Raw genomic sequence first — 25,256 nt, 5'->3', positions numbered from 1 at the left:
AACTCAGCTGTAGGTCATCCATATAATCAACCAATCAAAGAATACGGTAAATCAGTTTGTAATGAGGTGGAATTATATAAAAATAAGTGAAAAAAGCAAGCCGTTGCATACTCTCATTTTTATAAAATAAAATACTTAAATGATAAAGGAATAATTACAAATACATAATTATAAAGCTGGGGGATGTTCACCACACCATTAGCAAACATGACCTTGGCAAGGTGGAGACAGCTGGGAGGCTGAAAATCATGAAGATCTCCCCTTCTATGTAATGTTTCTGAACTGTTTGCAATGTTTTTTCGCAATGATCACATATCATGTAATTCTAACAATATCAAGAGGTAAAACCACTTTTAAGATAACAAATATATGTTTTACACGTGCAGTGTTTTTCACTATGCATCATTTTTATGTGCATTTGTTTCTTGAATCCACCTTGCATGCATCTACTGAGACCACGCAAACGGAAAGGTAAACCTCAACTAGAATGGAGAACTTTTATACCTAACGATGCTGAAAAGTTCTGACGATTTTATTAATCTGGAAGAGATTTTTAAAATTTCAGCCAAAAGGAGAGAAGTCAGAAACATTAACTTAAGTACAAGACTGGTCTAGGGTAAGGACTGGTCAAGAACTTGACACAACACAAAGGATCAGCATGAAAGCAAAGCAATAACAAAGTCAACAGAAGATCAATCTTTAAAAATGACTAGAGTGGATGAGAAATGAAAACATGCCTAATCTTTCTCATCAGAATAGAACAATTTTCTTTTAATGGAGTCATCAAGAAAATAGCCATCCAGTTTAAACGTGTCATTAAGTTTGCTAACACTCTAAAGAGAAAAGTATATTCCTAGAAACACATTTTAAAAGAGATTTCTATATAACAAAAGAACCTCTCAATTCCAAGAGATGATTTAGCACCTGATTAAAATAAACTTTCTTACTGTAATTATCCTAAATAAATAACACTCTCTTTAAAAAAAAAAAAGTTTGATGGTGTACTTCCAGGGCAGTCTTATTCAATTAGACAAGCTAAAGACTTCCGTATTGCGACTTCCCTGGTGGCGCGGTGGTTAAGAATCTGCCTGCCAATGCAGGAAACACGGGTTCGAGCCCTGTTCCAGGAAGATCCCACATGCCCCGGAGCAACTAAGCTCGTGCGCCACGACTACTGAGCCTGCGTTCTAGAGCCCGAGTGCCACAACTGCTGAGCCCACATGCCACAACTACTGAAGCCTGTGTGCCTAGAGCTCGTGCTCCACAACAAAAGAAGCCACCGCAATGAGAAGCCCACGCACCGCAACGAAGAGTAGCCCCCTCCCCGCTCGCCAAAACCAGAGAAAGCCCGCGTGCAGCAACAAAGACCCCATATAGCCAAAAATAAATAAAATTAATTAATTAAAAAAAAAGACTTCCGTATTCACTCTTGCTCCCACCCTGAAACTCAAACATCCAGTCTACTCTTGCCATTTACACTACCTAAACCATCACAAACCAGGCACAATAAGCTAAAAACTGAGAGGAGGGAAGAGGCTGCTCTAGGGAACACAAAGGTATGTGCATTTGGTATGTGCACTTTCTGTAACTTCTGCCTGCTGCATGTAAGACAATTTTTTCCCACTTGAATGAAATCTAAAACTTTAAAATTTACAACTAACTTAATATTTTAGAGGGAAAAAAACCTTAGAGATAGAATAATCCAACATACTTGTTTTAGCAATAAGGGCCAGAAAGATGCAAAAGGTTTGCTCAAAGTCACACAGGGGCTGAGCTGTTGAGGGCTAGCTCTCACCAAGCAAAGCTGCATGTGGTGGCACTCAGAGGTGCTGAAACTGGAGATGGGACATGTTTTGAGCTGGTTTCATTCCTATAAAGTGACCTGACTGTTGTAGTGAGGTCTTTCATGGTTTATCTTACACACATTATTGGTTTACCTTTCCAAGTCTCACCTTCTCGGAATGATTCGTTCTACTCATCACTACATGTGGCTCAGGAACCACCACCACCAGCCCCACCGTGATCACAAAACCCCAGTGCGGGCACTATACGTATTTTGGTTCTCCAACAATCCTAACAAGATAACGTTAGTTTTGTGAAGAAACAGAGGCTCTGAGACTTGTGTGTGCACTTTCTTTAACTTCTACCTGCTGCATAGAAGATAATTTTTTCCCACTTGCAAGAAATCTAAAACTTTAAAATTTATAACTAATTTAATACTTTGAGGAAAAGGAACCTTAGAGATAGAATAATCCAACATACTTTTGTGAAGAAACAGAGGCTCTGAGACTTGTCAAATGAAGGACTAGTATTCCTTCTCTACACATTGTGACCCTCAAATAAACCAGACTTTACTTATGCTCTATAATTTACTCTTACTTGACAGATAATGGTTTGTCATCTATGAAATACATTCTTCAAATTAGGTTAAACTCTGAAACCACTTGTTAAATAATAACTGTTGTATTCTGTAGTGGGGTTTTTCAAATAAACAGTATAAAAGTCACTAAGGAGAGGGGAGATACGGTAAAGAGGGGACATACTGAAAAATACCTTACCAGCAGTCATGGACAGTTTTCGATCAATGCCACAAAGCAAACATATAATCATTAGGGTCATAAAGCAAAGTTTTTAGGAAGTATCCCTCCTCTCATACCTGTTAAATAACGTAAATGCTGACGTGGCTGCACACTCTCAGCAAAAAGTGCAATCCACACTCTCTCAAGCATCCCAAATACTAACGGACAGGGGAGGGAGCTCTGCAATATGACGGGGTTTGTTTGGTTTACTTATACCAGCTTTGTAGCCCCCAAACCTACAATAACAAAATAGTCAATACTGTTGATTTTTAATAGAGGGGAAACTGTAGCTGCGGTTACAACAAATTACAGAAATGGTCCATCTGGAACATATATTTAAAACTAATGTGAGTAAATAGCTTCTAAACAATTATTTAATAAAACCCTAAAAAGCTCTGCGTTCTACACATATAGGTATCTTTCTATTGGATACTTCCACAGAAAAAGAGAAGTCACTATTCTTAGCAGTGTTTTGCTCTAATCAGCTACAGTTCATTGGGGTATGAAACAAGTTATAATTTCTTTAGGAGGCTTGTTCAAAGACAATGATTCTTACCACTTATTTTATGAATGACAGCAATCTTAAGGCAAATGTGACTTATGTTTCAACTTTCTCAATCAACAGTAATCTTAATTTTCCATCAAATACGGAAACAATCATGAGTCACTCTATCTTGTACCAAAAATCTCTTTATGCTGACAAAAGGTGACTCAAATTGATAAGTCATCTTTGGGATCTCCCTCACTTCATGCTCACCATAACTTAGTTCATCTTTCCTAAGCATCTATTTTTATTATTTGAATTACATTACTTAAGCATATCTTTTATTCATGTATGAATGAAGATGCTACCCCTTCCCCCTAAAATTAAAGGTTCCACAAGGGCAACAATCGTATCGCCCATGTCTTCAATTTTCCTACATTTGCCATAACAAGTAAGATGTTACAGAAAAAAAACAAACAAACTTTTTGGCCAACCCAACAGAAGAGAAGTAGGTGACTGTCAACTGAACTCATTCATTAAGCCAAAGATAATGATGGATGAGACTCTGCTTAAAATAGTAGTAGAAAAAAAAAAAAAGTAGTGGAAAGAGTGGGACTTTCTTTCTGGGCAGGTCAGCCTCTGGGATAAGGAAGGATTATTTCAGGAAGTCAGTCACCACTTCACCCCTATCTAGAATGAATACCATTTTATTCACAAAAGAATAGTGTAAAGCTTTTCAAAGATTTCTTTTTAATTAAACTTAAGAGGGCTTCCCTGGTGGCGCAGTGGTTGAAAGTCCGCCTGCCGATGCAGGGGACACGGGTTTGTACCCGGGTCCGGGAAGATCCCGCATGCCGCGGAGCGGCTGGGCCCGTGAGCCACGGCCGCTGAGCCTGCGTGTCTGGAGCCTGTGCTCCGCAACAGGAGAGGCCACAACAGTGAGAGGCCCGCGTACCGCAAAAAAAAAAAAAAAAAAAAAAAAAAAAACAAACCTTAAGAAAGAAACTTTTCCATCCACCTTAAAAGGTTTTTAGATGGTTCACTATTTACATGTAATCAATTCGATTAGTTTCCTTCAAGACAAACCAATCTAAGGCTGTATGTGTGTGTGTGGGGTGAGGGGGAATGTTTCCTACCACATTTGCCAAAGCAGTGACTTAGGATGAGTCTATACTATATTCTAAATCCTGACAAAATGTAGCCCAACAGTAAGATGAGAGGTTGGCTATATCCCAACATCAAGATAAAAAAGAGGCTACAGGAGAATGAATAAAGATAATAAAAGCTTTCTATTTACATCCATCATTTTAAAATATTTTCTTAAACTGGACTATAATGAAAGAATTGTGTCAACGGGCTCAAACTGCATTGGAGATTTTTATTTTCACAAACACACAGTTGTTTACTCAGTGAAGAGGAAAACCACTCTGAGTGGACTATAGATTATAGAATTGGATGTTTTGCTGTAATTTAAAACAACATTCTCTCTACTGATGAAGGGCATACATTATAGTTACATACTTCTTTATCAAAAATATCTATAACCAGAAATAACTACAGAGGTATGACAATATTTTTCAGACCACTAGATACCATGGAGAAATGCTTCACCAAAAGAAACAAAGGCTAACCAAAATAACCAACTGTCCCAGAAAATATACAATAGGTAAATAATACAGTATACATGGAGTATTGGGACAAAAGTCAGGGATGCTGGGATGACTTTAGAGGAAGCCAGAAAGAGGTCAGAACATGCAAGGGTCAAAGGAAAGGAACTTCATAGATGGCTGATAAGTGCTGGGGTTATTTAGCCTGGAAGGTAAAAGCCCTCCAACCAGGCCATCTGTGGGTTCTTGGTTGAGTTCCATGGATTAGAACCAGAACAGATTGGTGACCACAACAGAAAGGGAGACTTGGGATCAAGATAAGCCAGAATTTTTGTAAGAAACACACAGTCTGTAGAGATAAGATAGGATTTTTTTTTTTTTTTTTTTTTTTTTTTTTTTGCGGTACGCAGGCCTCTCACCGCTGTGGCCTCTCCCGTTGCGGAGCACAGGCTCCGGACGCACAGGCTCAGCGGCCACGGCTCACAGGCCCAGCCGCTCCGCGGCATGTGGGATCCTCCCGGACCGGGGCACGAACCCGTGTCCCCTGCATCGACAGGTGGACTTTCAACCACTGCGCCACCAGGGAAGCCCAAGATAGGATTCTTAAGGGTAATTACTTATTGACTTAGTCCTTCTTACTGGAGATACTCAGACATGGGCTAACCCATCACTAAAGAGTAGATCTTTGTTTGATTTAAATAGGAGAGTGAAAAAAACAGCAGTACTGGGATCATGAAATAGGTAAAGAAATTGGGGGAAAGATGTGGAAGAGCTACAGGCTATTAGCAAGACAAGAAAAGGAAGCAGAAAGAGACAGCTAAGGGCCAGACAGGAAAACAGCACAAATTTCATACTATGCTTAGAATGGATCTTCTTACTGTATTATTGGTTCAGCACAAAAAGAAGTTAGGCAAAGGGAATTTTGCATAATTTATGAAGTGTGTGTTTGTTTCATTTCAGTCACAGCTGACTTGACACAAAGGTTTCTAAGAATTCAGTTATCTACATTTCCCTTGCAGGGTATATGTCAAAAGCTCAAAAAATGCTTAAACTCTTATATCAGAATTATTGTATTTAGAAATCAAGTGAAGTAGAATAAGGAATTGTAATCTACAAAACACCTAACGTCATGATATCATTCGGTTTAAAAAATTATTACTGGATATACCAGAACAAATGCCTTTTCCATCCTTCCCATAAAGAGCCCAAGTTCCAGAAATCTCATATAGCACATACTGGTGCCAACCTCATATATACTATTAAATAAGACTCTTCTTTCCTTGAGAACATCCATTCAGATCTGCCCTCAGTTTAATTTTCTTAATGTAGTTTCACTCTCATTTTTCAGGCTATAGTACAATAAAGATGAAAACTTTTAAATTTCTCTTACCAACTCAAAGTCTCTGTAAATGAGACAGAATGTAAACGGATGAGATAAAGTTGTCTTCTATTTGTAGCCTATTCTTTAAGCTTACCATGAGCCGAGCATCTTCTCTTTCCAAAATTTTCTGAGTCTGATCATCAGGGAACTTCAGTACAGTGGTTATAACCTTTGCCATGGTCTACAAAAAAGACAAGAGACGATCACTAGACAGTGGAGCAGATGGGTCTCACCCCATTCTGACATGTTCTGCTGGTGGAATTCTTTAGTGCTCTCAATGGAAGCCACGACCAAAGAAGTATGATGTGAAGGAACTGGTCAAGGAAATAACAGCCAATGCTAGAATATCAATTTGAAAGGATCCCTCACAAGGTCTGGGTTGATATTATTTTAAGAAGATGTATTTACAATAGCATGAAGCTATATACAGTTCTAATGCTCTTGGCCCTCTGTCTTATTAAAATGAAACTTTATTACTCATTCATTTTATAATGCTTTTTATTTGTAGAAATCTACCTAGTAAGTGATGTATTGCCAAAACATATGCTCTAAACAATCAGATTTAGAGACTCCCAAGTTCAGCTTGAACTAAATCACATCATATATCTCATAAACACGGGCTACTGCATGAACATGAACATGCTTATAGGTATTTTTTAATACATGCAGCACATCAGCCTAATAGAAATACAAATTACATTTTAAATAAACACAAGATGTTTTGTTTGGTAGAAAACAGGATGAATCAGAACATTACACATGGTGGCTTGCAAACAAGATCATAAACTGTGCAGATCTCAATAAATATACCGTAAGTCAGACTGTCACCCATAAGCTCGTGGAAAATTCTCGTCAAAGGTTGAAATTCCCTATTTTGTATCAAGATGAGATGGTTTGAGGGAGACAGAGAGGAAAGAAGATACCACTTATGAAATAAGTAGGATAACAAGTTCAGTGCTTACATACAAATTCAGGTACTAGTGCTCTCCTGAGGATTAGTAGTAGTACTACTTACTGTAGTGCTACAGAGGATGGAAGGCTCACCAGAAAGCTGATCTAACATTCTTTGTTCATAGTTACAAGACTGTGTGTGTGTATGGCAGGGCGGGGAAGAGTGTGTGACTACAGAAGGTCACTGAGCAAAAGATGACATAATAGAGTTAACTAAAATTTTAGGAACACACATCATTAGAAAAAAAGTATAATTATTTCCAGGAAGGAAAAGAACTAACATTTAAAAAAATTCTTATTATGTGCTAAGCCTAGGCAAGGCATTTTACATATTTCTAATATTTATTTCAACTAGCAGATCAACTAATACTATTCCTCAACCACAAACCCCACAAAGAGCAAGATTTTAGTTTCAGCCCTCCTTCCTTCCTCATCCTTTAAATTGTATTGCCTAGACAGAACAGAATCTTCTGTGCTAAACTGAAGTCTAGAAACCAAGCGTATATGTGGCATGAAATGGGAAGAGAAATATGAAGTAGCAACTATTTCAATATTCTTTTTATTAGCACTCTGGAAATTTTAAATGGTTTCTGGTATACTATCTATGAAGACTGTTTTTAGGAAGTACCAAAAATCTAAAATTCAGGGATTCACAATTATAGGGAACATTTCTTTAATTTCAATAGCTTAACAAGTTCAGAAACCCAAAATCCCATTTATATTCACTATGAAACTGCATAGTGCACATCAAGGCACAAACATGTCTGTCAAAACAAAAACAAAAAAAAACAAAACAAAAAATAAATCCAAATGTGGCTAGTTGTCTCTTCACACTTCTAGACAATGTTAAATAGGAAACCCACCTCTAAATTTATCACTGATGCAGCATTTGCAGTTGATTACCTAGTAAAGACTTAAAAGCTCTTCCCTGGCTTGTCAGAAAACACTTTAATGGAAAGCCCAGGCTCTCTGCTGAACCTTGGGAAAGAAATCAGACTGTCTACTCTACGTACAATATCCTTAGGTCCTGGGAAGTAAGGAAAAGTTCAAATGAGCCACCTGGTTTAGAAGTGGCCTCTCCTGCCATGTTTTCTTTAGTGAGAGTCAGTAAAGGGTAGAATGAGAAACACTTTCTATTGAAAAGGAGAACAGGCTGAATTTAAGCATCAAAAATAGCATGGAGGCTCAAAACCCAAGAAAAAGAAAGTGCAAGGACAGAAGAAAGAAGGGGAATTTACTTAACTTCATACTATAAGAATGTGTATCACATATGTGGTCTTAAAAAAAAATCATCTGCCTCATCGAATAGGGAACACTGTGTGCAAAAGCAGATGAAGAAAGACAGGTGGGATGACATACAGATCCTACTGGACAAGAAACAACGGCAGATGGTGATCAAATCACAAAGGCCACAATATACTCTGGCTTGTTCTAAAACCACAACCTGGTCTCCATTTCAAATTCTTTGTGAATGTATGGAAATTAGGCAAATCAACAAATGTCTAAAAATAGCTCTGATTCTGTCAACCCCTGCTCAAAAAATTTCAGGGCTGCCCCCCAACAACCTACAGGTAAAACTCTGAGAACACTCCAGGCCCTCCACACCCTGCAGCCCTAAGCAGAGTCACTTCCACCTCATAGAGCTGGTATTTTAGTTGGAGCGGACTACGTGTCATTCCAAAGCCCACACTCAATTTCCTGTCTTGGACTTTGTCTGGGCTTTCCTCCTCTCTGAGCTCATCTATCAAAATCTCTGCCCCCTTGTAAAGGCCTGTATATACATCTCCTTCTCCATGATGTCCTTGAACTTCCCACAAGTAAACATGAGGACACTGTGCTATGGTCTGCATCATACTGTGCTTAGTAAACAGCTCCACTTTTTCACTATATGGTAAACACCTTAAAGTTAGGGATGGTGTAAATTTTCATCTCCTTATCCATCATGGTGATAAACAAAGGACCACATACAGTAAGTGCTCAATAAATATGAAGTAAATTAAACTGAATATCTACTGCCAATTTTCAATATTGACTTATAAAATGTGATGGCAGAATAAAAGACTACTCAGTCTTGGTAACCAGAAAAGCACACTGAATGCTGAAGATAAAGAGAGCCGCCTCAACACAGATTCCCAGCCATGTGTTAGCTGGGGCTGCCCAAGCCTCAAGAGCGTCCCTTCTAGCTGTCTCCCAAGTCACAGCCTAGGAGGAAATGCAGAGCCCTGAGACCTGGCTGAACTGGTACCACTCCAGAATGTATCTCATGCTGGGCTGGGCCTTTCTCCAGGACTCAAACTCTGTAGGGATCTCACCCCACACAGGCTCACAACATCCAGAAGATAGAGGCTGAGGCAGTCACACTCTCTTCATTTTGCAAATCGAGAAAAGACTAAATAATTTATTTAGCAACAACTCTGGGATGATAGCTTTAGATTCAATGAATAAACCAGAGTAGCTGAAGTTCCTGAAAGGCTACTGTTCATAAAGAAATGCTTTTCCCCCTTCCCTGCAATAACAAGGTAACTTTAAACTATCTACCCCACCTCAAATACAGGCTGCTATCCAATCAGGACATAGTAAGAGAAAGTTACATTTCATTGGCTTTGTTTTTTAAAGATAAGGAGAAAATGAGTTTTAGCTAGCCTCTGAATTAAAAAAAAAAAAAAAAGTCCTTAAGAATAAAGGTACTGAATTACTGTGAATTAATATATCCCGCCTATGATTCATGTTCAGGATCACACTAGATATTACTTTAATTTGAACTATCTGATACAGTGAAATTAGACTTCTATAGTGTCAAGGATTCAAACGACTTCTAGCCCTATAGCTCCTGGTGTTTAGCTGAATCTACGATTCATAATAACCTCTTTTTTTTTTAAATAAATTTATTTTATTTATTTATTTGGCTGTGTTGGGTCTACGTTGCTGCGTGCGGGCTTCTCTCTAGTTGCGGCAAGTGGGGGCTACTCTTTGTTGTGGTGCGCGGGCTTCTCACTGTGGTGGCTTCTCTTGCTGCGGAGCATGGGCTCTAGGCGCGTGGGCTTCGGTAGTTGGGGCACATGGGCTCAGCAGTTGTGGCTCGTGGGCTCTAGAGCACAGGCTCAGTAGTTGTGGCACACGGGCTTAGTTGCTCCGCAGCACGTGGGATCTTCCCGGACCAGGGCTCGAACCCATGTCCCTTGCATTGGCAGGTGGATTCTTAACCACTGCGCCACCAGGGAAGTCCCCATAACATTCTTAAGAGATTTTATGTCCTAATTTTTAGGTCTTAAATATATTTACCAAATCAATTCCTGAACTGGTTTAGCACTCAGTAACCCCCACAGACCCATAAATTAAAACACTGATAATTTCTTAGAAAACTCATTATCCCATTCTCAGCCAACATATAAGGACAATGTAAAAGTTCATGAAGGTAAAAAGTTGAAACAATATCAGAAACAGAAATTGCTTCAAATGAAAAACTTTGAGAAAAGGCTCATGAATTTCCCTAAATGCAATCAATTCAATTAAAGATATATTTACAAAATGTCTGATATAAGGCTCTTTTAAAAACACTGCTGGGGATACAAATAACAGTAAGACAAGACTCTATACTCAAGGACCTTATAATAAATTTAACATTCTAGAAAACAAATTAACCAAGCATTATTACTTACACAGTGTGGTTATTTTTAAACAGTTAATATTCCATATGTGCAAGAGTAACTTTCTTACAGTGACTAAAGTAAAATATTTCTAAATATCCCTACATAGTCATTCTTAATTAGGACCATTTCCAATACTAGCCACGCTATCCTCACGTCTCCATGAAATAGTCTCCATCTATTCTCCTACCTCTAAGATTTGAAGTCAAAAGAACAGTCACATGCTTCACAAAGTATTAAGTTAATGAAATTTTTGTTTTTATTTTTTAGCATCATCCACCAGTATTTTCTAAATTAATATTTTATAAATGTAACAAATATAAGCAAGATCTGCCAATTCACTTTTGCAAACAAAGAGCAATAACACAATTACCTATTGCTTACTATCAGCATGTATGGTCTGCTAATAGTAAACATACAACATCAATATGTGTATTAAAAATGGGACATATTTCCTTTTAAATTAAACCACATGCCAAATCACCAGACATGATTTATACCTTAGTCTCACGACCCATCATATACTCAAAAAGCACTTTTCGCAAATACTCAAACTCAGTAGGTTCTCCAAAGAGCGAGACATCAGTATGGTACAAACTGCGACCTGTCAAATAAAAAAAAAAAACAGATCAAACTGTAAAGACAAAACCAGATAAGCGGGCTTCCCTGGTGGCGCAGTGGTTGAGAGTCCGCCTGCCGATGCAGGGGACGCGGGTTCGTGCCCCAGTCCGGGAGGATCCCACGTGCGGTGGAGCGGCTGGGCCCGTGAGCCATGGCCGCTGAGCCTGAACATCCGGGGCCTGTGCTCCGCAACGGGAGAGGCCGCAGCAGTGAGAGGCCCGCGTACCGCAAAAAAAAAAAAAAAAAAAACAGATAAGCTACTTACTACAAAGAGAGAGGCATCACTCTTGTATTAACTGTGTTACATTGTAAGTATTGTACTGCATTACATTACATATACACTAAGCATTCCAGTTGGTACTTTTCCCTTGGAAGAGAAAACAAGAATTATTATAGCAATTTTATTTCTCACGTTCCCCCCATCCTCAAACTTCTTCTTCATCTTTCTGGCATGGCAATTTAAAAAGACTAGACCTATGGGCTTCCCTGGTGGCACAGTGGTTGAGAGTCCGCCTGCCGATGCAGGGGACACGGGTCCGTCCCCTGGTCCAGGAAGATCCCACATGCCGCAGAGCGGCTGGGCCCGTGAGCCATGGCCGCTGAGCCTGCGCTCCTCAACGGGAGAGGCCACAACAGTGAGAGGCCCGCGTACCATCAAAAAAAAAAAAATACTAGACCTAGGGAATACAAAGATTCCTCAGAACTGGTATTTCTTTCCTAAATATTATGTGGTTGGCTTCAGATATCCTACAATGACTAAAATGATCATTTTTATTTTGTTTAAGAGTTTAGTAACTCAGAATAGTATTCTAGATTTTCTAGTATTCCAAACCTGAAAGCACTGAAGTTTAAATCAAGTTTTCTAAACAGTTCTGAAACACAATGTAGATAAAATAACTTGAAAATGCATGAAATAATAATGCCAATATAGTGGTTTTCAGATACTTTGATTCAACATCTTAAAAAGACTGTCGTATAATTTACAGTTCATCTATTAATCAAGCTCCATTTCAATCTAAAACTAAAGAATAAATACAGTTCAGGTATATGAAGTCACACTGTGACAAACTTTAATTTGAATAAATTCAAAATTACGCATTATGTGAAGTCTATACTTGCATCCACTTCCAGAAGTATGGCACACTAGGTAATCTGAAAAGCCTTCTGCACCAAGAAACATCTAAAAGCATAGCAAAGAGATTAATGTGCCAATTCAAACAGACTGCTTGGATTGTTGACAGGATTAGATGAGTTGATAGACAAAATGTGTTTTATAACAATGCCTGATACTTAGTATTATATATGTGTCAGTTATTTTAAAAACTGTACATATGTGTTCATTTTACAATTTAAAACTGAGAAAAAAGGAAAATTAAGTATGAAATTCTTAAGTTGAAACTAAAAAAAAAAAAAAGAATCAATACTATTCCCTATGCACGGCTGGGCACTGATTTAGCAGTTCTATGCTAAGAATCACATATGTTGACTTAGCTATGGCAAACAGTCTTTGTAGCAGGAATTTTCTCTGCAATGAGCCATAGGAAACTCCCAAGTTGGTTTTCTCTTCTTTTTGAAGTGTGTTTTGGAAAGAATCTAAAGAAAGTCCTTGTTTAATTAAAAACTGTATAATGTCTTATGTTATTTCACAACAGTAAGAGCTTTCAAAAACACAAAAGAATGTGAAATGGTTTAGATTCATGCCCCAGTGCCTTCCATGAAAAAGCAGAAAGGTTTACAAAACATTTAGCAAAATAAAACTATTCTTAATGCAGTGAGGCAGTGAAACTGAGAATGGGAAATTGTTAGATTATTCAGAGATTATTTGAAGTCATGACTATTTCAAGGGAACAACTACATAAAGACTCAAGCTCATCTTTAGAATCCTTTGTAAGTGGCATACATGACTTAAGTCAACAGAGTAATACTTCCAAATCATCCTTCCCCACCTTGAAATAAATACTTTTATGAATTATTTTCTCCTTAAATCCTGGTTTAAAAATAGCAATTACAGCATTATTGTAATAGTAGAAAACAGAAGCATCTAAAATATGTAACTCTGAGTTTGTATGGGTATATATAGTGGATTACATAAACGTCTGGATACACACAGAAGAGTCTGGAAAAATATATGTAAATTGTAAACTAGGTTCAGCTGGAGAGTGGAGAATGAAGTGGAAACTTGCAGTTTCACTTAAAATGGCAGCATTTTTTTTTACAACAAATATGCATTAATTTTTAGATTACTACCATTCTTGCCATAAAACTAGTTGTTACTGGTGAATTACAAAGGTAAAATACATTCCTTGTAAAGAATGAGATTAGCAAAGACAAAAATGAAAATCATCCAGAAGTCCACCAATACAAGATAATCATAGATAACATGATGAGAGATCATTCCTACCTTTGTAAGGTGTCCCCACAGTTGTTGCATATACATTCTTTTCATATTCCTTCAAACGATCTTCTAAATTGTGAATCTAAAAATAACAAATATTCCAATCATATCATAAGATTCATATGGAAATCATATGTAAAAAAAAAACTGCTGTAGCCACTAGATTTTCTTAATGCTGAATACAGGATATAGGCCAAAAAAAATTAATACATATGGTTTCTTAGATATGACACCAAAAGCAGAGACAACGAAAGAAAAAACATATAAAATGTTTGTGCCTCAAAGGACATTATCAAGAAAGTGAAAAGACAACCCACAGAATGGGAGAAAATATTTGCAAATCATATTATCTAATGAGGGACTTATATCCAGAATATATAAAGTACATTTACAATTCAACAACAACAAAAAACAAATGACCCAACTTAAAAATGAGCAAAGGATATTGCTCCAAAGAAGATATACAAATAATAAGATGCTGAACATCATTAGTCACTAGGGAAGTACAAATTACAACCATAATGAGATATCACTTCATAGCAACTAGGATAGTTATAATCAAAACACTTGCTGGGGAAGATGTGGAGAAGTTGAAATTCTTATACTTTGTGGTCAGAATGTAAAATGGTGTCCACAATGTAAAACCGTTTGATGGGTCTTCAAAGAGCTAAACATATAATTACCATATGATCTAGCAATTCCACTCCTGAGTACATAACCCAAAGAACGAAACAGGTATTCAAACAAAAACTTGTAAACAATGTTCCTAGCAGCACTATTCACAATAGGCAGAAGGTAGAAACAACTCAAACATACATCAACTGATGAATGAGTTAACAAAATGTGGTATACCTATACAATGAAATATTACTCTGCCATAAAAAGGAGAGGTACTGATATATGCTGCAACATGAATGAACCTTAAAAACATCACGCTAGGGCTTCCCTGGTGGCGCAGTGGTTGAGAGTCTGCCTGCCGATGCAGGCAACATGGGTTCTTGCCCCGGTCCGGGAAGATCCCACATGCCGCTGAGTGGCTAGGCCCGTGAGCCATGGCCGCTGAGCCTGCGTGCGTCCAGAGCCTGTGCTCCGCAACGGGAGAGGCCACAACAGTGAGAGGGCCGTGTACCGCAAAAAAAAAAAAATCATGCTAAGTGAAAGAAGTCAGATTAAAAAGTTCATGTATTGGGCTTCCCTGGTGGCGCAGTGGTTGAGAGTCCGCCTGCCGATGCAGGGGACAGGGGTTCGTGCCCTGGTCTGGGAAGATCCCACATGCCGCAGAGTGGCTAGGGCCCGTGAGCCATGGCCGCTGAGCCTGTGCGTCTGGAGCCTGTGCTCCGCAACGGGAGATGCCACAACAGTGAGAGGCCCGCGTACCGCAAAAAAAAAAATAAATAAAATAAATAAATAAATAAAAAATAAAAAGCTCATGTATTAATATGATTCTAGTTATATAAAATACTCAGAATAGGTAAATCCACAGACACAAAAAGCAGATTTGTGGTTGTGAAAGGCTGGGGGGAGGAGGTAATAGGGAGTGACAGCTTAATGGGTATGGGGCTTCCTTTTGTGGGTGATGGAATGTTCTGGAACTAGATAATATGAATGCAAATGTTCTTGTTTAAATATATGTGATCACAAATTTATAAAGATATGCTCTAGCACCTTCAGGTTTGAGAATAAAATTTCCTGTGTAAGACAAGATTGCAAAGTCAATTAATAAATGAGTATTAAATCCGTTCTTTTTTAAAAACTAGCTAAATGAGTTCCAAGAACATACTAATAGAAATCAAGGAAGTCATCTCAAAATAAAAGGCACCAATTAGACCTGTACCTGTTCTCTGAACTCTTGCTCTTTCAACTTTGAATCACTGATTAGAGTAGTCTTCTGTGCTAGTTGTGTCTGAAAGAACAAGAAGTCAGATCTGAGATGCATATGGGTTTCATCATTGCCTGGACACATTTCTATACTGCTTGGTAAATTTCTCCTGAGAACAAGTCTCTTTATGTTTTAACCTAAAGTACAGAATGCTCCTGAAAATGGACTACCTTCACTCAAATTCAATGAAAAACTAGTCTTACCTGTAGCTCCATAATTGTTACCTAAAAATGGAAAAGAAAAAAAAATATTAGTGCATATAATAAAATCTACAAGAAATAATAAAATGGAGCAATATGAAATTACAAGGAAACAAAAATTTAGTGTTACAGTCTTAAGAGAGTGGTTAGATTTGAGATGAGACAACTTTAAATATTTGCTTTTAAACCTGGTCTATGCTGCTATACAAACTATTAAAATGTAAATATACATAAAGATAGGTAAACACACAAAAAAAATGACTGGAAAGTCACCTACCAAACTCCTAACAATGATTACCACTTGGGAAAAGGAGGTACCCACCAGGAAGGGTTTATCTATATACTTCTGTATTATCTGACTTTTTTTTTTTAACAAGCATGTATTCATCTATTATTTGTGCAATTTCAAAAAATTAAACATATTAACATCTATTTATCGCATATGGGCCCTTTAAGGAAAATTCTGAAAGACGATTTCTGGGAATCCACTCTACACAATAATCACAAATTATTTTCCATTGAACTCAACACTGACATGTAGTTCAAGATATCCAGAAGCACCAAAAGATGCTCAAAAAGGAAAAGAATAAAAATTCATAAAGAATAAAATAGAAAAATATTTTTTAGAGTAGAAATAAAAGTTAAGGATAGTTTCTCCTTTCTTATGCTACAAGGTAAAGGATTCAAAAGACCTCCTGAATATTAATTTCATAATGTTTCAATACTCTATGGCATCTTGACACAGGCCTCAGTGCCACTTTATGCAACATTAATACTTAATTTGATACTAAGGAAAAGAACATGTTACAGAGTAGAATACACTTATTTGGCTCATAGGAGGCAACATTTAATAGCACCAAGTATATTCATATTGTGACCAAATGGCAAAAAAAACCCACCTAAAATAATAGAACTAACTTAGTAGCTAGTAAAGAAAGAGAGAAAGAGTCAACTCAGCTTTGGTCGTTGCTAATAATCAAGATATATGTACCAAGCAGCACAGCATAGCAAAGCCTTTTATAAAGTCCTCTTCTCTCCATTTTGGAAAAGTGATCCATGTAATTGGTTGTCTATAAAATTGCTTTCTGGTCACTGACTTCTGTAATGAATCCTCTATAACTAAAGGATGAAGCCATGAATGTGTCCACCTTTCCCAAGACCCTTATGACAGAGCTATGAAGACCATACTGGAATGAGTGAGAACATTTTAGATGTACAACGGTACACTGCCCGGATTCTTGAATGGGGGCCCAAAAGCCCTGTGGGTGTGCACTTGTTGGGGTGCCCAGCAGGACAGGAAGCCACAAGGTAAACATGGCCTTTCATAGCATCAGTTTTACTTAAAGATTGGGATTATTAAAAAAAAAAAAAAAAAAAAAAAAAGCCTGGATATGGAGTGCCAGATCTCTTTGAATTCAGTGCAATTTTCCAAAATAATCGCATTGCATCTACAACTGGTCTGTTAACAAAGGAGAAAAGGAGACATTGTTTTTCTCAAAGGTATACAACTAAAAACATTTTTATGTAACTACAAATAAAGATATATTATAGAGCAGGGGTCCCCAACCCCCAGGCCGTGGAGCGGTCCACAGCCTCTTAGGAACCAGGCCTCACAGCAGGAGGTGAGCAAGCAAAGCTTCATCTGCCGCTCCCCATCGCTCACATTACCGCCTGAACCATCCTCCCCCCACCCCACCCCCTGGTCCGTGGAAAAATTGTCTTCCACAAAACCAGTCCCTGGTGCCAAAAAGGTTGGGGACTGCTGTTATAGAGAATGTAAAATTTATATGAATTCTTAGCACAAAATATAAAAATCTAAAATTATCATACTTTCTATGGACCATTTTTGGCTCTGCCCCAGGGCTATGAGGTTAACTCTCCTCTGCTGTTCTTTCCACAGGCAAGACTGAGAAGCACAGGTATCATAGAAACACCCTAGGCTCTGAAGTCTGGAAGATTGGTTTTATATTCTCAATAGAATATTTATTGTGTGAGCTTCAACATTTTATTTAACCTCTTTGAACCTCAGTTTCACTGTCTATAAAAGAGAGGCAGGAATCTCCCTCTTGAAAGTCTTTTGTTAGGATTAGATGAGGTAGGTAGGTATGTTAGTAGGCGAGCCAGTGAAAACGACAATGTTTTCAAGGAATGTATGGAGCCAAGTCCAGTTCCCCTCACTTTATCATTGCCAGGGTTCTCCTCCTGCTCTAGCCTTTGCTGGTATTTCTTCTGCAGCTCCTCAAGTTGAGTCTGTAGATCTATTACTTTTGCAGTCATTTCTTCTTCACGAGCCTTTAGAATAAAAAAAAATATTAACAAACATACCAAAAAGAATGCAGTAAAGAGGCAACATGATCTAGAGAAAACTACCTTTGTAGGAGAAACCAACACCTACACATTTTTGGAAACACAAACCACTGTTTTTACTGTAATTCATTACTGTGCTCTAAACACCTTCCTTCACGTCCCACTTTTAACTCCAAGCCCTTTTAAAAGCTGCTCACTCTTCCTAGGATGACTTTTCCCACCCTCAGTCCTCCTGCCCCCACCCCATAAAGCTCATCAAGCTGTTTCTTTCCCCTTAAACTAGGGTTCCAAGGTTTAAGCAACACTTAGGTGTATAACAGCGTTGTGACAGAACTAAAACAGAATCTCTGTTTTAAGACTTTGGCCTTTTCTACACTAGGATTTGATTTCTAGAAAATATCCAATATAAACTAGCTTTATGCACAGCACTGCTCAACCAGCTGGCAACTTACTGATCACAAGAAGTTGTGGAGGTTTTTTCTCAGCCCCTTGGGAAGGGCTGCACAAATCAAGATGGTTCTTTGCCCTAGTTAGCAAACCTGTACGTTTCCTTCACATCTGCCTGCAAACCATACCAGCAGTTCTTTGGAGTAAAATGTTCAACTAAAATCTATTTTCGAAAAAAAATTACTGTCCAATGTATTGGTAACTAACGTAATGTATCCATTTGCCCTGAACTTTGCAGAAAACAGACAAGGCTGCAAAAGTAATACATGATTTACTGGTTCAAAAATCCTTTTTATAAAATTTGGCATACAAATCATTCTCTCTTCTGTTCTGACTGCCCTGGTAAAAGGCTGTTGCCCACCCTTAAATTTTTTCATTTGTCTTGATAATTGCCATCGTTTGCTGTACAAAGCAGTCCAGACCTCTCCTTGCTCTTATAAATCTTGCAATAACCTTTTAGCACAACCTCTGTGCTAAAAGAATATTTGACATTGGAATATTGATCAGAGTTGAGTAATGAAGACAGGACAAGTGCTTGCTGAGTAAGAGACTAAACAGGAAAACAGCCACAAGCAGCTATCTGATTTAAGAACCAAGAAACATCATTCTCAAAAACAAGAACAGGTCCCAAGGCACAAAATAAAGCAACAAACCACAAGACACCTCGAAAATCTAACTTTAAATACCACTTGTCATGAAACTTAGACCAACTAAAAAAGAACGAACCCCTTCTCTCAACATAAGCAAAGCAGGGGTATCTTGTAAATAGCCTCCTTCAACATCTGCCCAAGGCACTCTAACCCAGCCTCCACTCCTAAAACACCACTGATCAGAAACTACTGTGAATCTGTAACTGCCTGCAATCCTGGTTTACTTACTGTTTTCATTCTACCATCACATATCCTGTGTGGATGTCTGTGTCAGTGTGGTCTAGTCTTGTTTGAAAGGATCACCTCTTACAGCTACTTATTCAGTTAGGTCCAGATTCTGATATGACAATCAGCTATGCCTGACATTGCCTTCGGCAGCTGGGAGATACCAATAGAAAGCAAGCCCTCTAAGAATTGGAAAAGAATCCTTGACGTGTTGTTTCTAATTTAAGAAACAGTTCTATAATTTCCTTTGTAAAAGCTTTCTGTCTTCTTGAAGGGGGAAAGAAAGCAATACTGCTTGCTCTGAAGTAAAAACAGTAAGAAAAACTAAACTGAATATTTATGCACATACATGGAAATTATGTTTTGAAGACTATTATGCCAAAACCAAATCACTAAAATACAGTAAATGTCAAAAAGAAACCAGTTTTATATCTAATGTAGCTGTAAGAGCTACTCCCTCCCAGTGAGACTGCTCTGAGGTTGGGACGAAGGCAGTCAGCTCCCTTACTTGTGAGACTCAACTCCTTTCAGATGTCACAAGCCAATCTCCCCGAATGAATGCTCCCTTTGCCCTACCAGGTGTCACTTCCTTCAAATTTACCAAGTGTCGGGCTTCCCTGGTGTTGCAGTAGTTGAGAGTCCACCTGCCGATGCAGGAAACACGGGTTCGTGCCCCGGTCTGGGAGGATCCCACATGCTGCGGAGCGGCTGGGCACGTGAGCCATGGCCGCTGAGCCTGTGTGTCCGGAGCCTGTGCTCCGCAACGGGAGAGGCCACAACAGCAAGAGGCCCGCGTACCGCAAAAAAAAAAAAAAAATTTTACCAAGTGTCTAGTGTGTGCCAAGCACTTGGCTAGGTCCTCAAGACTAGAGATGAACAGCAAGATCCCTGCCTACAAGATGCTAATAGTCTAGAGGAGAGGACAGACACATTAATACATTCTTACACACATATGTATGTATGACAAAAGTAACATGTAAGTGAAGCAATAAAGTACCAAAGGAAGACAGGTGCAATTAATTCTATTTTAAGGGGTTTCAAAAAAACTAAGTGAAAACAATATGATGCAGAAAAGCATATTCAAAAAGCTAACTCTGGGGTAGGACAGGGAAAAAACAAGAATATATTTCATTTTTGTTTCTGTTTGCATAAGGAAACACAGGAATATTATTACATAAGAAACTAATGGTTACCTGTGGAGGGAGAAGGGGAACGGGGTGTAGAATACAGAGAAAAGTTTGGATGCAATTCTCATGATAGACCATTCTCCAAGTATACCTTTTTTTAATATTATTTTGATCTTTAAACCATGGAATACATTTGATTCAAATGTTTTTTTTCTGAATACAAGATAAATTTAAAACTTTTAAAGAAAACTGCCAAAAGAGATGACAACAGCTGCACTAACTCATGAAGTGTGAGAATGTACTCTTGAAGCACCAGGAAAAGCGTGAGCAGAGGTGAAATACAGCGAAGAAGGAGCTAAAGCTGAGCTCAGCTAGACCACACACTGACCCGGAGGATGGGGTCACCAGGACAAGGGAAGCCACTGCAGGTGTTCAGGGGAAGGGATATGATCCCCTTTTGTTTCCAGATAGACAATAACTCTGACAGGAAGAGACGAATACTTTACGGGGGAAAAAAAACAAGAGCAAGGAGACCAGGCAGGAAATTAATACAGTAGGCCAGACCAAATGGAATACGGCAGCCTAGACCATGGCAGAAGCGGTGGAGTTAAGAGGAGAGGAACAGGCAATGGGAGTCAATGAAACACTACAGCTGAGAGTCTGTTACATGTTGGAGAATGTGCTGGAGATCCACAATTAAAGGGAGAAAGGTGACTTCCCTGCCTAGGAAATCAGGGAAGATAAGCAGATTTCATGTCCTAAAAAATGTGTGGATGTGGATGTGTGAGGGGCTGAGGAAGATGGGAGGCGTGAATCTAGGATGACAAAGTTCTCAGTTTCCTCCAAGCAACGGTAAGAATGTGAGCTAAGACCGTGAAAGCAAGAAAATGAAAATGTCTCTGTGCTCCACTGTGCTGTTAACAAATCATGGAATTATTTTAATGGATGAGAAAAATATAGCATTCTACAATGTCATCATTAAGACAAATCATCAATCTGATAACAGCTTTTTCAGAGGGAAAAAAAAGTACTACATAATACATACAAATCCATATAAAACTCCAATTCTGGAAATCTTTAAATTGGAGAATGGTAAGAGAATATGTCTCAGAATCAAAGCAATATGGTGTTTACCTAGAATTGGTAATACCACTTTTAGCAATATATGCTGTTTTAAAAAAAACTCTTCAAGACAGAGTATGTATTTGGATGGGGACTGCCGATTTAATCACTGGCCACCCTGTACTCTGGCTATAAGCACTTGAAATGTGACTAATCCAAACTGAGACAGGCTGCCAACGTGGAAGCACACTGAATCTCAGAGAATTAATACATATATCATTTTTATATTGACTACATCTTGCAATGATAATGTCTTGGATATAACGGGTCAGCTAACATTATTACCAAAATTAAAGTCAGCTGATTCTTTCTTTTTTTTTTTTTAATGTGAATACCAGAAAATTTTAAATCCCGTTTGTGGCTTGCATTGTATTTCTAATGGGCAGTGCTGGTCTAAGGCGCAGGAAGGGGCCTGGGGAAGAGTCCACCTGAGTCCTCTGGCCCACCCTCCACTTCCTGCCCACTTGCTCTACTTACTCCAAGCCTGAAGCTGGGAGGACCATTTATTTTCTAATAAACAGCAGATCTTCCAGGAGGAATGATACCAGAGATTAACTGCTACCTGTCTCCCTGTTCACTCACCCCTCCAACTACAGAGGCTTGTTGTGACCTTGGAAAGTGTACTGTGTGCTACCTCCACACCCCCATACACACACAATCAGAGACAGAAGTAGTTCACAAAAGGGAACACTACAGCCGTGACACAGTTTATCCCCTGCGAATGAAGCGCCCTGACTTAACTATCCAAGTTCTTTCGTTAGGGAGAAGCCTTTATAAAATATATGAAGCTACTGAAGAATCAGTGCTCTACCACTTGCCATGTGTAGTTTTAGGGAAATCATTTGACTATGCTGAACTCACTCTCCTGCTTCTGCCACACACAAAAAAAACACAAAAATAGAAGATGAACCTAAACTAACTGTAATGTATCTTCCAATCCCAACATTCTCTAAGCATTCAAGAAACAACAGTAATTTTTAAAGCTTCACATAATATACCCTAGGTAAGTATAGGAAAATGTGAAATCATTCAAATTTTCTTTCACAGTGAGGTCTAAAGCTCAAAAATTACACGAAGGTAACATTTATATTCATGTATCAGGTAATTTCAGCTTTTTCAAATACATTTACAATAATTGGGACTCCCCTGGTGTTGCAGTGGTTAAGAATCCGCCTGCCAATGCAGGGGACATGGGTTCCAGCCCTGGTCCAGGAAGATCCCACATGCCACGGAGCAACTAAATCCGTGTGCCACAACTACTGAGCCTGTGCTCTAGAGCCTGCACGCCACAACTACTGAAGCCCCCGCACCTAGAACCTGTGCTCTGCCACAAGAGAAGCCACCACAATGAGAAGCCCATGCACTGCAACGAAGAATAGCCCACGCACCGCAACGAAGAGTAGCCCCTGCTCACCGTAACTAGAGGAAGCCTGCACACAGCAACGAAGACCCAGTGCAGCCAAAAATAAATAAAACTTTAAAAAATAAAATAAAATAATTACTACTAGAATCTGTTCCTGGCTCAGAGTTCTACTGCTGCCATAGTCAGCTGAGGCATGATTCTCTAATTCATGCATTCCTAATCATCAAATGGTCTTTAGCACATAGTGAAATAAGGCTTGCAGTAACTAAGGAATCTGCTGGGCTTCCCTGGTGGTGCAGTGGTTAAGAATCCACCTGCCAATGTAGGGGACACGGGTTCGAGCACTGGTCCGGGAGGATCCCACATGCCGCGGAGCAACTAAGCCCATGCGCCACAACTACTGAGCCTGAGCTCTAGAGCCCACAAGCCACAACTACTGAAGTCCACATGCCACAACTACTGAAGCCCGAGCACCTAGAGCCCATGCTCTGCAACAAGAGAAGCCACCGCAATGAGAAGCCTGCACACTGCAATGAAGAGTAGCCCCTGCTCGCCGCAACTAGAGAAACCCTGCGCGCAGCAACGAAGACCCAACTCAGCCAAAAATAAATAAATAAATATATTTAAAAAAAAAAAAAAGAATCTGCAATCCAGCAAAGAATAATTTACACTGCTTTACATTCAAAAATGTTCTGCAGTCCAAATACTCACTAGCATTCATGGCTTATCTTCATACACAAAAATGACAATACTAATCCACCACTAGAAGAATAAGTACACTGAATTTAGCCTCCAAACTACATATAAAAGATTTGGCTGATGTATTCTTTTTTTTTTTCTATCTTTTTTTTCTCCCTTGAGAGCAACAAAACCTATGCAAATTGGGTAGGGATTAAATACAGTTAACTGGGCCTCCTGGAAAGTTCCCAGCTAAAGCTCATACATACACTACCTGTCCCAAGCACAAGCTCTCAGTTCTTAGTCTGGTGCTCTCACAATTTGGTCTGAATTTGGAAGAAAGACATAGAAGAGAATCCATTCTTCCCCTTACTAACTCACTGTTGCTTCAAGTGGCCTATATGCCTGGTTAGCAGAAACTGATCAGAAAATTACAATCCTAGCAGAAATCAATTAGACTCCTTATAAATCTGCAAACAGTAGAGAAATACTCATTTGAATAATATTGACTCCCCCCCCCAAAAAAAACCTTCTACACTATAAAAAACAGGAAATCTGACAGCCTATCTTCTTTAGCACTACCATGAAATCTATTACAGTTAATTTTCAAGAGAGAAAATAAGGTACATCAAGGATTTCTTCATATCTTTTGGCTGTTCTTTTTAGATCATCTTCTTTCTCTACAATTTTTTTATATAACTGATTTGTCTCCTCTTGATGGCTTTCCAAAAGTTCAGCCTCCACTTCCTGGGCTTTATCTAATAAATGAAAAATGGACACATACAAGAAAACATATTAGGTAAGAATTAGTATCTGTACCCCAATTTATGTAAGAACCCTTGTTCCAAATTAAATTTGATTAAAATCAATTGATCAAATTGACCAAATGTACCCTTCTCACGGAGCAGAAGTGTCTTCGTTAGGTAATTAATCAGGTAATGCTTTCAGGTTCTTCCACCTGCTCCTCCCCTCTGACAGGCAAGCCACTTTCAGGCAGCACAGTTTCCCATCAGAGAACTTTCTTGGGCAAGAATCATTTTTTTCTCCAGTTTATAATTACTTTAAGCACTTAGCACAGTGTGAAAAGAATACACTTAAATTATAAATAGTCTCTGCTGATTCTGATTTGTTTTTTAATTGAATTTAAAAGTTTACTTACCAATGGTCTCTTTTATGGTCAGTTCCAGCTCCTGTTCCTTTTGTGCCAGCTGTGTATGAAACTCCCTCACCAGCTGTTTTAGTGTGGAATTGTGCTTCAACTCAAGATCTTCCTGCTCCTGTCTGAGTACCAAAAATATGAAGAGCTAACTGCTGTCATACAACAAACAAGCTGTAAAGAGTTACCTGGTCTTCACGACAGTGTATATAGTATGACCTCAGCAATATCAACCATTTTTAAGGGAGTGTGCATCCGCATGCATGTGCGTGTGCGTGTGCGTCTCCAGGCACAGAAAACTTCTGGAAGGGTAAGTAAACTATGATTAACTCTAGGGAATGGTCCTGATGATTTGAGAATTTTTACTTTCGACTTAAAATTCTTCACCATACACATCTATATAATAAAAATAAAAATATGATTTTAAAAATAATTAC

The 25,256-nt window shown here is 38.6% G+C and overlaps 1 protein-coding gene across 6 annotated transcripts in view; it reads right to left on the bottom strand.

Moving 5' to 3' along the window:
- Positions 1-25,256, bottom strand: part of GOLGA4 (golgin A4) — a 105,539-nt gene that overhangs the window by 4,654 nt on the left and 75,629 nt on the right. For 5 of the 6 annotated variants that reach the window (XM_060022164.1, XM_060022165.1, XM_060022163.2 and 2 more), the window contains 8 exons: positions 24,823-24,944; positions 24,291-24,421; positions 17,923-18,036; positions 15,748-15,768; positions 15,500-15,568; positions 13,672-13,747; positions 11,150-11,253; positions 6,146-6,232 (listed from right to left, as the gene is read on the bottom strand). In XM_060022164.1, coding sequence (XP_059878147.1) covers positions 6,146-6,232; positions 11,150-11,253; positions 13,672-13,747; positions 15,500-15,568; positions 15,748-15,768; positions 17,923-18,036; positions 24,291-24,421; positions 24,823-24,944 — 724 coding nt within the window. Of the gene's footprint in view, positions 1-6,145; positions 6,233-11,149; positions 11,254-13,671; positions 13,748-15,499; positions 15,569-15,747; positions 15,769-17,922; positions 18,037-24,290; positions 24,422-24,822; positions 24,945-24,973; positions 25,122-25,256 lie in introns of those variants that run through there. The other variant, XM_060022168.1, reaches the window with a different exon arrangement.

The sequence above is a fragment of the Delphinus delphis genome, chromosome 10 (genome assembly GCF_949987515.2).
Source record: "Delphinus delphis chromosome 10, mDelDel1.2, whole genome shotgun sequence".
Lineage (NCBI taxonomy): Eukaryota > Metazoa > Chordata > Mammalia > Artiodactyla > Delphinidae > Delphinus > Delphinus delphis.
This window is presented reverse-complemented; position numbering and strand designations above follow the sequence as displayed.